The sequence below is a fragment of the Hemitrygon akajei genome, chromosome 12 (genome assembly GCF_048418815.1).
Source record: "Hemitrygon akajei chromosome 12, sHemAka1.3, whole genome shotgun sequence".
Taxonomy (NCBI): domain Eukaryota; kingdom Metazoa; phylum Chordata; class Chondrichthyes; order Myliobatiformes; family Dasyatidae; genus Hemitrygon; species Hemitrygon akajei.
Window position 1 is genome coordinate 15,564,612 of NC_133135.1, and position 18,261 is coordinate 15,582,872.

The 18,261-nt window shown below is 41.1% G+C and overlaps 1 protein-coding gene across 1 annotated transcript in view; it reads left to right on the forward strand.

Moving 5' to 3' along the window:
* LOC140736546 (calcium-activated chloride channel regulator 1-like) overlaps positions 1–18,261 on the forward strand; it is a 106,695-nt gene that overhangs the window by 58,416 nt on the left and 30,018 nt on the right. Inside the window, exons 10-13 of the mRNA XM_073062378.1 lie at positions 1,518–1,739; positions 12,033–12,294; positions 16,020–16,187; positions 17,885–17,906. Of these exons, the coding sequence (XP_072918479.1) occupies positions 1,518–1,739; positions 12,033–12,294; positions 16,020–16,187; positions 17,885–17,906 (674 nt within the window). The remainder of the gene's footprint in view (positions 1–1,517; positions 1,740–12,032; positions 12,295–16,019; positions 16,188–17,884; positions 17,907–18,261) is intronic.

Here is an 18,261-nt window from a genome sequence, read left to right on the forward strand (position 1 = left end):
TCTGTGTGTGGCAGGTCATTCCTTACTAACTTGATTGCATTTATTGACAAGGTGATGAGAGAGGTTGTGAGGGTAGGCTAGTGGATGTTGTATACATGGATTTTAATAAGATGTTTGACGATGTCTCTCATGGGAGGCTAATCAAGAAGATTAAGATATGTGGGATCCACGGTGAATTGACTGTTTAAATTCTGAACTAGCTTGGGCGTTGCAAACAGAGGGTAGTTCTCAAAGGGACTTATCTGAGCTGGAGGTCTGTAGTTAGTGGTGTTCCACAGAGATCTCTACTGGGACCTCTGATATATGAATTGTATATAAATGACCTGGATGAAAATATAGTTGGGTAGGTTAGTCAATTTGCAGATGATACCAAGATTCGTGGAGTTGTGGATAGGGTAAAAGACTGGCAAAAAGTGCAATATAGATCAGTTCGATATGGGCAAGAAATGGCAGTAGGGCAAATGCAAGGAGACAGTATACTGTTAAGGGCAAAGTCCAAAACAGTGTTGTTGAGAAGACCAATCTTGGGATCTAAGTTTATAGCTTCCTGAAAATAGCTACTCAGGTCCACAAGGTGGTTATGTAGGCCTCTGGAATGCTTGCTTTTACTAGTTGAAGCATTGAGTTGTAAAGTCGGGAGGTTTTGTTGCAACTTTATTAAACTCCGGTAAGGCCATATCTGGAGTACTGCGTACAGTTCTGGCCACCCCACTTTAGCAACAATGTTGAGGTTTTGGAGAGGGTGCAGAAGAGGTTTAGCAGGATGCTGCCTCATTTAGAGTGCATGTGCTATCACGAGAGACTGGATAAATTTGGGTTGTTTTCTCTGGAGTGGTAGAGGCTAAAGGAAGATCTAATAGAGGTTTACAAGATTATGAGAGGCATAGTTAGAGTGGACAAAGAATATCTGTTTCCCAGGGTTGAAATGTCTAATACCAGAGGGCATGCATTGCAGGTGAGAGGCGTTAGGCTGAAGGGGGATGTGAGTGGTAAGTTTTTTACTCAGAGAGTTGTGAATGCCCGGAATGTGCTGCCTGGTATGGTGGTAAAGGCATAAAGGCAAACATCTTTTACGAGATAAATACAAAGTACACTGCAGATGCTGTGGTCAAATCAACACGTACAAAAGCTGGATGAACAGCAGGTCGGGCAGCATCCGTTGAAATGAGCAGTCAACGTTTCGGGCCGAGACCCTTTTTGTACGTGTTGATCTTTTAAGAGGTGTTTGGCTAAGCACATGGATGTAAGGAAGATGGAGGGATATGGACATAATATAGGTAGGTGGGATTAGTTTTCGGGTTTTTTTAAAATGGATTTTTAACTGGTTTGGCACAACATTGTTGGCCGAATGGCCTGTTCCTGCCCTGTTCTCTTCAATGTTCTATGTTCTATCCTTTTAGATTCTGCTATTTAGCCACAACTAAAGTTCATCCAGCAACTTAGCTAGGGAAAATACCATTAATTTCACTTACTGATTTTATTACAGTAAAGTAATAATTCTGTTTGTTTGGTTCCAGCTTGAAAACTCAGGACAAAGCTTGGAGACCAGCGGCTGGTTGAATGACACAGTTGTCATTGATAAGACAGTTGGGAATGACACCTTTTTTGTGGTGAATTGGGAGAGAGATAATCCAATAATATTTGTACATGACCCCAGCGGAAATACTTACAGTAATTCTGACTTCAAAATAGATCAGTCTGCAAGATCAGCCCGTCTTAAGATTAATGGCACTGCAGAGGTATGGATCAAAATATGTGCTATAATGGCTAAAGCATTCATCTGGGTGCTGTTTGACCAGTTGTGTATTTCTGCTTTTGCTTTTCGATTGTTTTCTAGTTGATTGTCTGTTTGCTCTGGCTAATTTGTCCAAATGCATTCTCATCCATTCTCAGTTCAGATATGACCCTATTTTCCACAGCAGCCATCAGCATCCCAAGAAGTAAGTATGAAATGCACCTCCTGGCCAAAGTTCCTCTGTTCCATTGCAGCTGCCTGAGCTTCTGAGTTCCTCCAGCGTTTTGGGTGAGATGCTCTCTGGGACAGAGGATGTTTTGCTCCCTGTCTAGAGCTCCAGAGTATGAGCTGGCTGATGAATCTTCTGTGAGACTCACAGAGCAGACTCTCCACCCAAAACGTCTCTGTAGATGCTACCAACCTGCAGAGTTTCTCCAGCATATTGCGTGTGTTACTCCATTTTGAGTACCATTGGGGGGGGAGGGGTGACATACCTGGTGGAAGCAACAGCTAGTCTGGCCCTCTAGCTCAGAAGAGTAGGGAACTGAAGAGAATGTCAGCAGTAATAGTGGACTCTATAGTCAGGGGGGCAGATAGACGATTCGGTGGACACAAAAATTGAACATGGATGGTAGCTTGCCTCTCCGGTGCCAGAGTGCATGATGTTTCTGAATGTGTCCACAATATCCTGAAAAGGGAGAATGAGCAGCCAGAAGTCATGGTACATATTGGTAACAACAACATAGGTAGGAAAAGGGAGGAGGTCCTGAAAACAGAATACAGAGAGTTAGGAAGGAAGCTGACGAGCAGGACCGCAAGGATAGTAATCTCGGGATTGCTCCCTGTGCCACATGACAGAGAAGATAGGAATAGAATGAGGTGGTGGATAAGTGCATGGCTGAAGGATTGGAGCAGGGAGCAGGGACTAGATTCTGATTTCTGGATGATTGGAACTTCTTCTGAAGCAAGTGGGATCTGTACCAAAGGGACGGGTTGAGCTTGAATCTGGTGGTGGGGTGGGGGGGAACCAATATTCTTGAAGGCATGTTTACTAGAGTTATCTGTTGGAAGTGGTTTAAACTAATATGGCAGGGGGATGGGAGCCAGTATGACAGAGCTGAGGATGAGCCAGCAGGTTTACAAGTAGTTGATGGATGTAACATTAATGTAAGGAAGAGCAAGCCAAAGACTGGAGACAAATGCATCAAGAACAAAGAATTAAATTGTACTACAGAGGCAAAATTCAAAAGGGTGAGAATGCAGGACTATATTTAAGTGTGCATAGCAGTCAGAATAAAGTGGACAAACTTGTGGCACAACTAGAGATTTATTGGTATAACGTTGTGGGCATCACTGAGTTGTGGTTGAAAGAAGGTCATAGTTGGGAGCTTAGGAAGGCATATATTTTGAGTCTAAAGGACAGGCAGGAAAGCATAGGTGGTGGTATGGCTCTGTTGGTAAGAGATGGGATTATATCTTTAGAAACAGGTGACATAGGGTCAGAGAATGTTGAATCTTTGTGATGGAGTTAAGAAACAACAAGGGTAAAAAATAACACATCATGAGAATCATATATAAGCCTCCAAATAATAGCCAAGATGTGAGGTTGAGATTGCAAAGGAAGCTGGAGAAGACATGTAATAAGGGTAATGTCACAATTGTAATGGGGGATTTCAATATGCAAGGGGATTGGAACAATCAGATTTGTGTTGAATCACAAGAAAGGGAACTTGTTGAGTGCCTTTGAGATGGCTTTTTAGAGCAGCTTGTGCTTGAACCTACTCAGGGAAATGCTATCTAAGATTGAGTGTTGTGTACTAACCCAGATCTTAATAGGGAGCTTAACGTCAAGGAACCCTTAGGAGCCAAAGATCATAATATGATTGAATTCATACTGCAATTTGAGAAGGAGAAGCATAAATCACATGTATCAATATTGCAATGGAATAAAGGGAATTATAGAGGCATGGGAGAGGAACTTGCTCAGGTGGATTGGAGAAAAACCAAGGAAAGGACCATTAAGGTAGCAAAAGTGAGTGGAAAGTTGGATAATTGGGAAGCTTTTAACATCCAACAAGAGGAAACTAAAAAACTATAAGAAAGGAAAAGATGAAATATGAAGGCAAACTAGCCAATAATATAATTTTATATTATATTAATATAATATAATACCATTTCTTTTGTTATAGGAAGAGTAAAGGGGAGGGGAGAGTTGATATTGGACCACTAGGAAATGATGCTGGTGAAGTAGTGATGGGGACAAAGAAATGGCAGATGAACTTAATGGGTATTTTGCATCTGTCTTCACTGTGGAAGACATTAGCAGTCTGCCAGAGGTCCATGAGTGTTAGGGAGTAGGAGTGAGTTCTGTTGCTATTACAAAGGAAAAAGTGCTTGGCAAAATCAAATTCTTAAGGTGGATAAGCCACCTGGACCAGATGGGCTACAACCCAGAGTCCTGAGAGAGGCTGCAGAAAAGATAATAACCATATAACCATATAACAATCACAGCACGGAAACAGGCTATCTCGGCCCTCCTAGTCCGTGCCGAACTCTTAATCTCACCTAGTCCCACCTACCCACACTCAGCCCATAACCCTCCACTCCTTTCCTGTCCATATACCTATCCAATTTTACCTTAAATGACACAACTGAACTGGCCTCTACTACTTCGACAGGAAGCTCATTCCACACAGCTATCATTCTCTGAGTAAAGAAATACCCCCTCGTGTTTCCCTTAAACTTTTGCCCCCTAACTCTCAAATCATGTCCTCTCATTTGAATCTCCCCTACTCTCAATGGAAACAGCCTATTCACATCAACTCTATCTATCCCTCTCAAAATTTTAAATACCTCGATCAAATCCCCCCCTCAACCTTCTACGCTCCAATGAATAGAGACCTAACTTGTTCAACCTTTCTCTGTAACTTAAGTGCTGAAACCCAGGTAACATCCTAGTAAATCGTCTCTGCACTCTCTCTAATTTATTGATATCTTTCCTATAATTCGGTGACCAGAACTGTACACAATATTCCAAATTTGGCCTTACCAATGCCTTGTACAATTTTAACATTACATCCCAACTTCTGTACTCAATGCTCTGATTTATAAAGGCCAACGTTCGAAAAGCCTTCTTCACCACCCTATCTACATGAGACTCCTGCTTCAGGGAACTATGCACTGTTATTCCTAGATCTCTCTGTTCCACTGCATTCCTCAATGCCCTACCATTTACCCTGTATGTTCTATTTGGATTATTCCTGCCAAAATGTAGAACCTCACACTTCTCAGCATTAAACTCCATCTGCCAACGTTCAGCCCATTCTTCAAACCGGCATAAATCTCCCTGCAAGCTTTGAAAACCCACCTCATTATCCACAACACCTCCTACCTTCGTATCATCTGCATACTTACTAATCCAATTTACCACCCCATCATCCAGATCATTTATGTATATTACAAACAACATTGGGCCCAAAACAGATCCTGAGGAACCCCGCTAGTCACCGGCCTCCATCCCAATAAACAATTATCCACCACTACTCTCTGGCATCTCCCATCTAGCCACTGTTGAATCCATTTTATTACTCCAGCATTAATACCTAACAACTGAACCTTCTTAACTAACCTTCCATGTGGAACTTTGTCAAAGGCCTTGCTGAAGTCCATATAGACTACATCCACTGCCTTACCCTCGTCAACAATGGATGCACTGGTCATGATCTTTCAAGAATCACTTGATTCTGGCATGGTCCCAGAGGACTGGAAGATTGTAAATGTCACTCCACTCTTTAAGAAGGGAGGAAGGCAAAAGGAAGGGCATTATAGGCCAGTTAGCCTACCCTCAGTGGTTGAGAAAGTGTTGGAGTCTACTATTAAGGATGAGGTTTTGGGGTACTTGGAGACTAATGATAAAATAAGTTAAATTTTGGTGACGCAGACTCGATGGGCCGGATGGCCTCCTCCTGCTCCCATTTCCTATTTTCTTATGTAAATTCAGCATGGGTTCTGTAAAGGAAAATATTGCCTGACAAATCTGTTAAGGTACTTTGAGAAAGTAACAAACAGGGTGGACAAAGGAGAGACAGTGGATGTCATTTACTTGTACTTTCAGAAGGCAGTTGATAAGATACCACACATGAGGCTATTTAACAAGATAAAAAAGCCAGTGATGTTACAGGAAAGATACTGGCGTGGATAGAGGAATGGCTGACAGGCAGGAGGCAGTGAGTGGGAATAAAGGGGGCCTTTTCTGGTTAGCTACCAGTGACAAATGGTGTTCCTCAAGGTTCATTATTGGGACTGCTATTTTTCACATTGTTTGTTGATGATTTGGATAATGGAATTAATGGCTTTGTGGCAAGGTTTGTGGATGATACATAGAAAGGTGATGGGGAAGGTAGTGTTGAGGGAGCAATGAGATGGCAGCAGGACAAATTGAAAGAATGGGCAAAGAAGAAACAGATGGAATACAGTGTTAGGAAATGCATGATAATCCATTTTGGTAAAAGGAACAATAATGACCTGGCCTCCACAGCTGCTTGTGGTAATAAATTCACCACAAATTTACCACCCTCTGAGTAAAGAAGTTTCTCCACATCTCTGGTTTAAGTGGATGCCCCACTATGCTCTCTTGTTCTCGACTCCCCCACCATGAGAAATATCCTTTCCACATCTACCTTGTCTAGGCCTTTCAACACTTGAAAGTTTCAATCAGATCCCCCTCATTCTTTTAAATTCCAGCAAGTACAGACCCAGAGCAATCAAACGTTCCTCCTGTGATAACCCTTTCATTCCCAGAATCATCCTTGTAAACCTCCCCTGAACCCTTTTCAATGCCAGTACATCTTTTGTAAGATGAGAAGCCCAACACTGTTCACAATACTCAAGGTGAGGCCTCACCAGCACCTTATAAAGCCTCAGCATCACATCTTTGCTCTTGTATTCTAGACCTCTTGAAATGAATGCTAACATTGCATTTGCCTTCTTCATCACCAACTCTACCTGCAAGTTAACCTTCTGCACAAGAACTTCCAAGTCCCTAAGCATCTCAGAGTTTTAGGTTTGTTCCCTATTTAGAAACTAGGCTGCAAATCTATTTCTTCTACCAAAGTGCATGACCATGCATTTTGCAACATTGTATTTCATTTGCCACTCTCTTGTCCAATTGCCTAATATCGACCTGCAGCCTACCTGTTTCCTCAACACTACCTGCAAACTTGGGAACAAAGCCATCTATTCCATCATCTAAAACATTGATATACAGCATGAAAAGAAGTGGTCCCAGCGCTGACCCCTACAGAACACCACTAGTCACTGGTAGCCTTCCAGAAAAGGACCCCTTTATTCCCACTCATTGCCTCCTACCAATCAACCAATGCTGTAACCATGCCAGTAGCTTTCCTGTAATCCCATGAGCTCTTAACTTGGTAAGCAGCCTCACGTGTGGCACCTTGTCGAAGGCCTTCTGAAAGTCCAAATATACAACATCCACAGCATCCCCTTTATCTATCCTTCTTGTAATATCCTCAAAGAGTTCCAACAAGTTCATCAGGCAATGTTTTCTCTTAAGAGAACCATTCTGGCTTTGTCCTGTCTTGTCCTGTGTCACTAAGTATTCCATAACCTCAACCTTACCAATTGAATCCAACATCTTCCAAACCACTGTCAAGCTATCTGGTGTATAATTTCATTTCTGCTGCCTTCCTCCTTTCTTAAAGAGTGGAGAGACATTTGCAATTTTCCAGTCCTTTGGCACCATGCCAGATTCCAGTGATTTTTTTTTTGAAAGATCATTGCTAATGCCTCCACAATCTCTACTACTACCTCTTTCAGAACCCTAGGTTGATGCTCATCTGGTTTGGGTGACTTATATATCCTTAGATCTTTCAGCTTTTTGAGCAACTTCTCCAAATAATACTCTTCTCTTCCCTCACACCCTTCAACATCTGGCACATTGCTAGTGTCTTCCACAGTGAAGACTAATGCAAAATACTCATTTAGTTCATCTGCCATCTCCTTGTTCCCTGTAATTATTTCTCCAGCCTCATTTTCCTATATCCACTCTCATATTTATTTTTTACATACTTGAAAAAGCTTTTACTATCCACTTTGATATTATTTGGTAGCTTGCTTTTGTATTTCATCTTTTCCCTCCTAATGACTCTTCTTGTTGCTCTCTGTAGAATTTTAAAAGCTTCCCAATCCTCTGTATTCCCACTCTTTTTTGCTTTGTTGTATGCCCTCTCTTTTGCTTTTACATTAGCTTTGAATTCCCTTGTCAGCCATTGAGAATTTCTTTGTTTTTGGAATACATCTATCCTGCACCTTCCTCATTTTTCCTTGAAACTCTTGCCATTGCTGCTCTGTAGTCACCCCTGTCAACATATCCTTCCAATATACTTTGGCCAACACCTCTCTTATTCCAGTGTAATTTCCTTTACTCCACTGAATTACTGTTGCATCAGACTTTATTTTCTCCCTATCAAACTTCAAGTTGAACTCAATCATATTGTGATCACTGGTTCCTAAGTGTTCTTTTACCTTAAACTCCCTAATCACCTCCAGTTCACTGCATAGCGCCCAATCTAGTACAGCTGATCCCCTAGTACGTTCAATGACAAACTGCTCTAAAATGCCATTCAACAAACTCACTCTTTTGAGATCCATTACCAATAAGATTTTCCTGATCAATGTGCATGGTGAAATCTCCCATGACTATCATAACATTCCCCTTTTGATATGCCTTTTCTATTTCCTGTTGTAAGCTGTGGTCCACAGCCAGCCACTGTTGAGAGGCCTGTATATCACTGCCATCAGGGTTCTTTTGCACTTGCAGTTTCTTAATATAAACCCACAAGGATTCAACATCTTCTGATCCTATGTCACCATCTTTCGGCTGATTTCATGTCATTCTTTACCAGCAAAGCCACACCACTCCCTCTGACTACCATCCTATCCCTCTGATACAACGTGTAAATTGAGACACTCAGTTCCCAACTACAACCATCCTTTAGCCACGATTCAGTGATGATCACCACATCATACTTGGCAATCTGTAATCGTGTAACAAGATGATCCACCTTATTTCTTATGCTCCATGCATTGAGATATAACACTATGAGTACTGTATTTGCTACCCTTTTTGATTCTGAACCTCTACTGCACTGATACTCACCCTGCTGGCTGGAAAAACTATGTGTTGTCGTTGAACAGTGTCCAGAAGAGGTTCTTGAGTATGCTTCTGGGAATGAAGGGGTTAACACTTGAAGAGCATTTGCCAGCTTAGGTCTGTATTCACTGGAATTTAAAGGAATGCATGAGGATCTCATTGAAACCTATTGAAAGTTGAAAGGATTAGTGGATGTGAAGAGGATGTTTCCTATGGTGGAGTTATCCAGAACTAGAGGGTACAGCCTCAAAATTGAGTGGCAACCTTTTAGAACAGAGGTAAGGAGGAATTTTTTTAGCTGGAGAATCTGTGGAATGCTCTGACACAGATATGGTAGAGGCCAAGTCCATGGGTATATTTAAGGTGGAAGTTGATCGTTTCCTGATCAGTCAGGTTATCAAAGGATACGGCGAGAAGGCAGGTATATGGAGTTAAGTGGGATCCGGGATGAGCCATGACTGAATGGCAGAGGAGACTTGATGGGCTGAATGGCCTGATTCTGCTTCTATGTCTTCTGGTCTTATGATCATTCACAGCTGTAGCAGTTCATACTTGAATGGATTGCTTATGATTCTGAAGACTTCTTTTGTTATTTCTGCTTGAACTCACTGTGCCTGCATAATAGAGATTCCAGACAATCAAAGTTCTTCCTGAATACTGCTTCGCCTTTTGAGTTTATTAGCTGATGAATCCATGTAGAGGTGAGGTTACTGCAACACACACAAAATGCTGGTGGAACACAGCAGGCCAGGCAGCACCTATAAGGAGAAGCACTGTCGACGTTTTGGGCCGACCCTGATGAAGGGTCTTGGCCCGAAAATCGACAGTGCTTCTCCTTATAGTTGCTGCCTGACCTGCTGTGTTCCACCAGCATTTTTTGTGTGTTGCTTGAGTTTCCAACATCTGCAGATTTCCTCGTGTTAGAGGTGAGGTTGTTTCATTGTTCAGGACTGTACCAGGGTTCTGGAACTGTGAAGCAACTTTTGTGTTAGCTGTGCTCTCACCCTTCCTTACAGCACATTTGAGATCCTACGGCATGAGGCAGGTGAGAGAAATGAGCTTTTTGTTACACACCAGAACGACTTCCCTGGTATATTTTGAGTTCTCCAGAAGTCCAAAGGTGCAATCTGCTGTTCAAAGCCAGTAAGTCTGCTGTGCAGAATGGAGCCATATCTGAACAGCATGGTTGTCACAGTAGCTGTAGTTGTAATAGTTTACAGCACAGACAATTAGCGATCATGATTCAATTCTCACCACTGTCTGGAAGGAGTTTGTACCTTCTCCCAGTGATCACATGGCTTTCCTCTGAGAGACCCAGTTTCCTCCAATGTTGCAAAGAGGTAAGTGTTGGGTTGGAGTTAATAAGAGAGAAGTGAATGCTATGTTGGTGCCAGAGGCATGGTATCACTTGTAGGTTTCACCTGCACAATCCTCAGACCATGTTGATTGTTCACACAAATGCTACATTTTACTGCATGTTTTGATGTACATGTAACAAAAAAAGCTAAGCTTTATCTTTAGAGAACAGATGAGACTGACAGTGAGTGGAAAAGGTTTGGCTTTGGTATCTTTCAGCTTCTGCACAACTGTTTTCTTCCAGCAGAATGGCATTGTAGTTAGTGCGCTTAATAATAGTTGAAGGTAAAAGTGTCAATAAAAAGTGTTGATTGTGCATATCTTTCAAACTTTTCATCAAGATGTAGACAGGAGCATTTGCGCTGCCCCCTTCCTGAATTCAATGCCCAGTAATAAAAGCTGGAAAGCAGTCAGCTATCAGTGTCCTGGCCATTGCTTCCAAGCCAAGCAAATAATAATGAGGCTATTTTAAGAGTACTGTTCCCTCTAAGCTGCGTGGGTGTGTGGCCGGCGGAGACTGAAATGTTCCCATGCACGTAGCCTTTGTTCATGCGCAGCTGTAATTTTCTGTTACATAAAGCACTGGTGAGGCCTCACTTGGAGTATTGTGAGCAGTTCTGGGCCCTTATCTTAGAAAGGATGTTCTGAAACTGGAGAGGGTTCAAAGATGGTTCACGAAAATGATTCCAGGATTGAATGGCTTAGCATATGGAGACCATTTGATGGTTCTGGGCCTGTATTTGCTGCAATTCAGAAGAATGAGGGGGACCTCACTGAAACCTATCGAATGTTGAAAACCTTGATGGTATGGATGTGGAGAGAATATTTCCTAAGGCAGGAGAGTCAAAGTCCAGAGGAAATAGCCTCAGAATAGAGGGTTGTCTATTTAGAATGGAGATAAGAAGGAATTTTTTTAGCCAGAGAGTGGTGAATCTATGAAACTCCTTGCCACAGGCAGCTGAAGAGGCCAAGTCTTTATGTATATTTAAGGCAGAGTTGATATATTCTTGATAGGTCATGACATGAAGGGATATGGGGAGAAAATCGAGGAAACTGAGGGTGAGAGGAAAATTGGACCACCATGATGAAATGGAGGAGCAAACTCGATGGGCCAAATGGCCTAATTCTTCTCCTATATCTTATGGTCTTATAATGTTAAAATGATTTTGAGTTTATGTTAATATAATTGTGAAACTATGTAATTAATTGTGTTACTGAATATAATCCATAGATTTTCTAAATGATAAACACACCACAATATTTACTTTGAAACATTTTAGAGATTTAACATATTTACATAGTCAGTGTTTCAAGTTGCAACACTGTCACAAATTGTAATAATAAACCTAGAATGGAAATGGATAGCTTGTTGTTAATAAACCACCAACCTGATGAATACAGATACCATCCAAGTTTAAAAGTTTAAAAGCTTACGAAATGTTAAATATTTTCTTTTTTGTACTGTATTTCATTATATACTTCAATTAATAAATAAAATCAAAAATATGTCATTTTTCAATTTTCATTCTCAATTGCCATAGTAGCCATAGCATTACAAAAAAGAAAATGACCCCAGAGTTTTCAGGTAATGTAAATATTCCCTGCACAGAGCAATGGTAGATCCGTGTAGCCGTGAAAGAAATTGGAGTGAACGTTGGGAGTCTTGGCTGAGATCAGTTCAGCTGGCAGAAGAACAACATGGGCTCTGCTAGATTATATGAAACAAGTCAATGAGGAAGAATAATATTTTTCTAACTCTTTGTTTCCTAGATTGGAACTTGGATCTACAGCATTCAAAACCTAGGAACCAAACAGGTCATAACAATCATCATAACATCACGAGCAGCAGATCCACAAGCTCCACCAATCAAAGTTAATGGGCACATCGGCAGGAAGGATCCCACCAGCCCGATGATTTGCTACGTGGAAGTTAGTTATGGATTTCAGCCAGTTCTGAATACAAATGTGACAGCTATTGTTGAACGTCCCAGTGGCCCTCCAGTTACATTGAAGCTCTTGGATGATGGCTTAGGTAGGACTCATTAAATGTCCCCGTGAATAAAAAAAAGTGTAGTTCTATTGCACGTTCCAAAACTGCAGATAATTCAAAAGTTAGCTTCCTTTCTAAAGAACTATATGATAGATCATAATGATGGGATTAATAACACATTGTATTTCAAAGCTGTTAGAACTGTGCAACAACCTTCCATCACTACATTATATCTTTGGATCCAAGTCACTGTGGATCCCACGTTCATCTTCACTGCCTTTAAATGATCTCCATTTCTCCCTACTTCTTGCGTCATAGAGCATTAAAGCACAAAAACAGGTCTTTCGGCCCATCTAGTCAGTGTGAAACTGTTATTCCATCTCATTCCATTGATCTGCACTGGACCATAGCCCTCCATACCCTACCCATCCATATACCTCTCCAAATTTCTCTTAAATGGTGGAATCAAACCCACATCTACCACTTCTGTTGGCAACTTGTTCCACACTCTCACCATCCTCTAAGTGAAGAAGATCCCCCTCATGTTTCTCTTAAGCTTTTCACCTTCACAATTAATACCTGACTTTGAATTCTGGTGCTTACTTCCTTTCCCTCCTGGCCTGTATTTCAGCAGACAAGAATCTAACTTTTTGAACAGTCCCACCTTGGTACATGTGTAAGTTCTTCTGTAGGTCCATTCGTCTTGTCACAGTGCCCATGGAAGGGAGAAAGCCATTGAAGAATTATTTTCATGCATGTCTTGTGACACTTCTGGACAGATGAGGACAAAAGGAACGATTGTGATTTAGCCATGGCAAAGTCACAATCTTAACAAGTCCAAGTTTAAGTTTATTGCCATCTGATTGTATAACCAAATGAATCAACGTTATCTGGACCATGGTTCACACACGGCACATAAAACAAAATATTAACATAAATAAACTAATAAAATATTATTCACAATGTATGTAGAGCACAACACATATAAACAGTAAACAACAAACTGTACAGTAAACAGAAAACAGTTTGGTGGTGGCAGGATTTTCACAAGTCTCACAGCCAAAGGGAAGAAGCTGTTACCCAGTCTGGCAACCCTAGACTTGATGTTCCTGTACCTCCTTCCTGATAGTAGTGGGTTAAAGAGATTGTCAGTAGGGATCCTCAACAATGCTTTGGGCCCTTTGTATACAACATTGCCAGTAAATGTCACAAGTAGGAGAGAGGGAGAACCCAGTGATCTGCTCAGTGGTTTTTACAAGCGCCATGCTTGGACCATCTCAATGTCTGGCCATAGTATAGTCCCCATTCAGTCAGGAGATGATAAGGCTAATGTGTCACATTGCATAAAGAAAAGGGTCACTGGTAATGTTGGACAGATAACTGGATGCTCATCAGGAAAGTGAAGGGTGAGTGTTGATCAGAATTAGGTGGGTATGAGAGGTGATGTGGTGGAGGATATGATGTGATGTGATGCAAGATGTAATTAGTGAGATTAAACCACTAAATTTGGAGGTGTATTGGAGGTGTAGAACAGTAGTTAGTGTAATGCTAGTACAGTGCCAGCTGTAAGGTTGCTGTTCAATTCCCACTGCAGTTTGTGAAGAGATTGTACCTTCTCCCCATAATCATATGGGTATCCTCCAGGTGCTCCGGTTTTCTTCTCCATTCCAAAGCTATACTAGTTGGTAGGTTACTTGGTCATTATAAATTGTCCCGTGATTAGACTCGGATTAAATTCAGGGGATTGCTGGGCAGTGTGGCTCTAATGGACGGAAGGGCTCTTCCACATTCTAGTTCAATAAAACATCTTTTAAAAATCGCAGATTGCATTGATTGTCGATGCAAATGGCGCATGTTTCGAAGCTTTGATGTACGTGTGACAAATTAAGCTCATCTTTAATCTCTTTTTCTTCATGCAATAAAGTCGGTAAAATCAAAATCACAATCTCAGGAATTTCTTTGCTCAAGGCTTTTCAGCATTCAGCCATGGACACTCTGTTCGGTTAGGTGATTATAAGGCATCACAGTACAAAAAGATAAAGTTATAAATATAACTCGGTTCAGTAAATTCAGAGATTTCACGGTACAGAGCTTCTGATGCTCTCCTTCGACACAAACTCAATCCATACCTTCTTGTTGGCAGGTGCATGTTTCTTCCTCTCATTGCTAGGGCAACCATCCCTTCATCTCCTGACTTGAGTCAGCAGTAATTCCAATGATACATCCAGTCCAGGCCTTGCACTTGCTCTGAATGCTCTGTATACACCGTGTCTATATTGACTTTTAATATACTTCCATGAAGTACTACCACAAGAAAGTAGCATCCATTATCAAACACCCCAACATGCAGGCCATGCTGTCTTCTCACTGCTGCTATTGGATGGGAGGTACAGGAGCATTAGTTCCAATACCCCCAGGTTCAGGGACAGTTATTACCCTATAACCATCAGTCTCCTGAACCAGCATAGATAACTAAATTCACCAGAACTTTGAACTGATTCTGCAACCTATGGACTCAGTTTCAAGGACTCTACAATCCATGTGCTCAATATTATTTATTTTTTATTTTGCACTAATTGTCTTCTGGTGCTTATTGGTTGCTTGTCAGTCTTTGTTTATGTAGAGTTTTTCATAAATTCTATTCTAATTCTTTATTTTTTTGTGAATGCATGTAAGAAAATGAATCTCAAGGTAGTGTATGGTGACATATACGTACTTTGATAATAATTTTTACTTTGACTTTGACCTTGAAATAAAGCTGAGATTTAGTCTCTGTGCAGCTAAAAAGCTAAACAGCTCTAGATCAAAAGATAGTTGGTGTAGCTTGGTTTAAATTAGATTCCAACTTGTGATATTGTCTTATGTTTTTATCTTTCGATACCATTTCCTTATGGATGTGGTGGTAGGGCCAACAAAACTCTCCAGTTTATATTCAGTTATCAATGGGGACTATAAAAGGGAAGCCCCCAAGGGTGAACACAAACAGTGGGATTGTTTCTTTAGAAATCCATACCAATTTATTTCACTGGAGTTTTTTAGAGAAGGTCAGAATTATCTTGTCTAATACACCATATCGTGACTCTGAAATGCAAGTCAAATATTAGCATTAGTGGTTATAACCAGATACATAACAATAAAAAGAATAAATGAAAGATTAAAAGATTAAAATTTATCAATGTATTGAAAACTTGGAAAATGAGGGGCAATCTTATAGTGTTTGAAATTATAAGAAGTATCGATTAGGTGGATAGTAACAGTACTTTTCCACAAATTAAGGGAATCTAAAACTAGGAGACATAGACTTAGAATGAGAGGGAAAAGTTTTTAAAAGAGATTTGAGGGGCGACTTTTTACGTAGAGTCTGGTGAGTATATGGAATGATCTGCCAGAAGAAGTAAGTGATTGAAGCAGATTACAGTATAGTATTATTTAAGAAAGTACATGGAAGTAGGACCCTGGAGCGATGCGGGCAAAATGTAGGAAATTGGGTCTAGCTGAATGGGATCGTGGACTCATTCGGCCAAAGCACTGCTTTGTGTCTCTATTGACATCAAAGCCAATGCATCACAACAATCAAAGAAAGTTTTGAAGTTCATTGTTTGAACATATTGTATTGTTAGTCTCCTCCATAATGCTATTTTTTAACATGGACAATTATTAGTGCAGCTTTAATATCTCTTGTACCTCTTGTACAGTCATTTAATGTTTCTGTATTCACATTTCTTTATGTTATGACAGTAGTCTATATTCATTTATTTTGACTTTAGGTGCTGATATCGTCAGGAATGACGGGATTTACTCTAAGTATTTCCTCGACTACAGTGGAAAAGGAAGATATGCGGTTAAAGTTCGTGTACAGGGATTCGAAGGTACCACAAAGATAACGGTCAGAACAGGAGGACAGGCCAAGTGCCTACCAGGATTCATGGAAAATGGTAATACATATTATAAAATAGAAATGTGGAATTATTATAGTAACAATGAACAATTTGATGTCAAGGTGAATCATTGAGTTCAGCTTTATTGGTCCTTACAGCTCATATCAAGGCCTGGATTGGTGCTGGCATGTGCACAGTGGTCAGAGACCAAGGGTCAGAATTGTTCCAATGTATCTTACTGATAGAAACATCTGATTTGTATTTCTAATGCCAATCAAAACTATGATTTTGTTGAACGTGTGAGCATTGAAGTCTTTTTTCTGTTGTGATCATGCAGGGGGATGAAAGTGAACGTCAGAGTAAAGGGTTTGTTTAGTATATTACCAATGACACTCTCACTTCAGAGGCAGAGAGTTGTGGGTGCAGGTCTCACTCCACTTGAACCTTCTTACATTTACTGCCTGTTATGCCACTGATGTTTAAGGCAGCAATAAAGGTCCTCCATCTCAGGTGGTGTTCAGGGCTTCCTTCATTGTGTCAGAAGCTCAGTTTTCTTGACTGTCGGTCGTACAAGTTCCAGGTGGAGACTCAGGAATACTGTCACTCATAGAAGGATTCTTCATTGCTGCTTTTGTAACAGTCACCATAGAACCATAGAACATTACAGCACAGTACAGGCCCTTCAGCCCTCCATGTTGTGCCAACCCATATAATCCTTAAGAAAAAACATATTAAACCCACACTACCCCATAACCCTCTACTTCTCTTTCATCTATGTGCCTGTCCAAGAGGCTCTTAAATACCCCTAATGTTTTAGCCTCCACCACCATCCCTGGCAAGTCATTCCAGGCACTCACAACCCTCTGCGTAAAAAACTTACCCCTGATGTCTCCCCTAAACTTCCCTCCCTTAATTTTGTACAAATGCCCTCTGGTGTTTGCTATTGGTGCCCTGGGAAACAGGTACTGTCTATCCACCCTATCTATGACTCTCATAATCTTGAAGACCTCTATCGTCCCCTCTCATTCTTCTACGCTCCAAAGAGAAAAGTCCCAGCTCTGCTAACCTTGCTTCATATGACTTTTTCTCCAAACCAGGCAACATCCTGGTAAATCTCCTCTGCACCCTCTCCATAGTTTCCACATCCTTCCTATAATGAGGTGACCAGAATTAAACACAATACTCTAAGTGCGGTCTCACCAGAGATTTGTAGAGTTGCAACATGACCTCTCTACTTTTGAACTCAATCCCCCTGTTAATGAAGCCTAGCATCCCATAGGCCTTCTTAACTACCCTATCATCCTCCGCAGTGACCTTGAGGGATGTATGGATTTAAACCCCAAGTTCCCTTTGTTCATCCACACTCTTAAGTAACTGACCATTAATGCTGTGCTCAGTCCATAGGACAAAGGAGCAGAAGTCGGCCATTCGGCCCATCGAGTGTGCTCCGCACTTCTAGTTTGTCCTTCCAAAATACATCACCTCACACTTATCTGGATTGAACTCCGGATAACTCCAGTTCTGTTTTACTAGTCAGGGCTGAGTTGAATCCACAAAACTGGAGGACCAGTGGACTACTCTTAGTCTGTCCTCTACCCCTTGACCTTTTTGGCATGAGTGACCCTACTAAGAGCCATGAGAGCAGCCAATATAGCTCTCTGGGTTATTGAAGCATGCAAGCCTTCAAGCCACAACAAGGTTTTGGTCCTCTTGGAGGCTCTTGAACCTAAGAACCCAAGAAAGAGGAGAATTAGGAGAAGTGGAGCCTGCTCCACCATTCAACAAGATCTTCCACCTCAAACAACATTTTCTTCTCAATTACCATATCATGTGATACCCTTAATAAGCTGAAGTAAATGATTACAGTTTTAAATGCAACCAATAACTGACTTCCCAAGAATAGAACTCCAATAAGTGACCTCCCTTTGAGTAAAGGAATTTCTACACAATTCAGTCCTAAAGACTTTATCCTTTATTTGAAGACCATGATCCCACATTCTAGGACAGAGGAACATGGAACATAAAACAGTACAGCACAGTATCAGGGCTTTTGGCCCACAACGTTATGTCAAGCCAATTCAATTAGTAATCAAATGGCTCACCAAATTAATCTCTGCTGCCCACACAATGT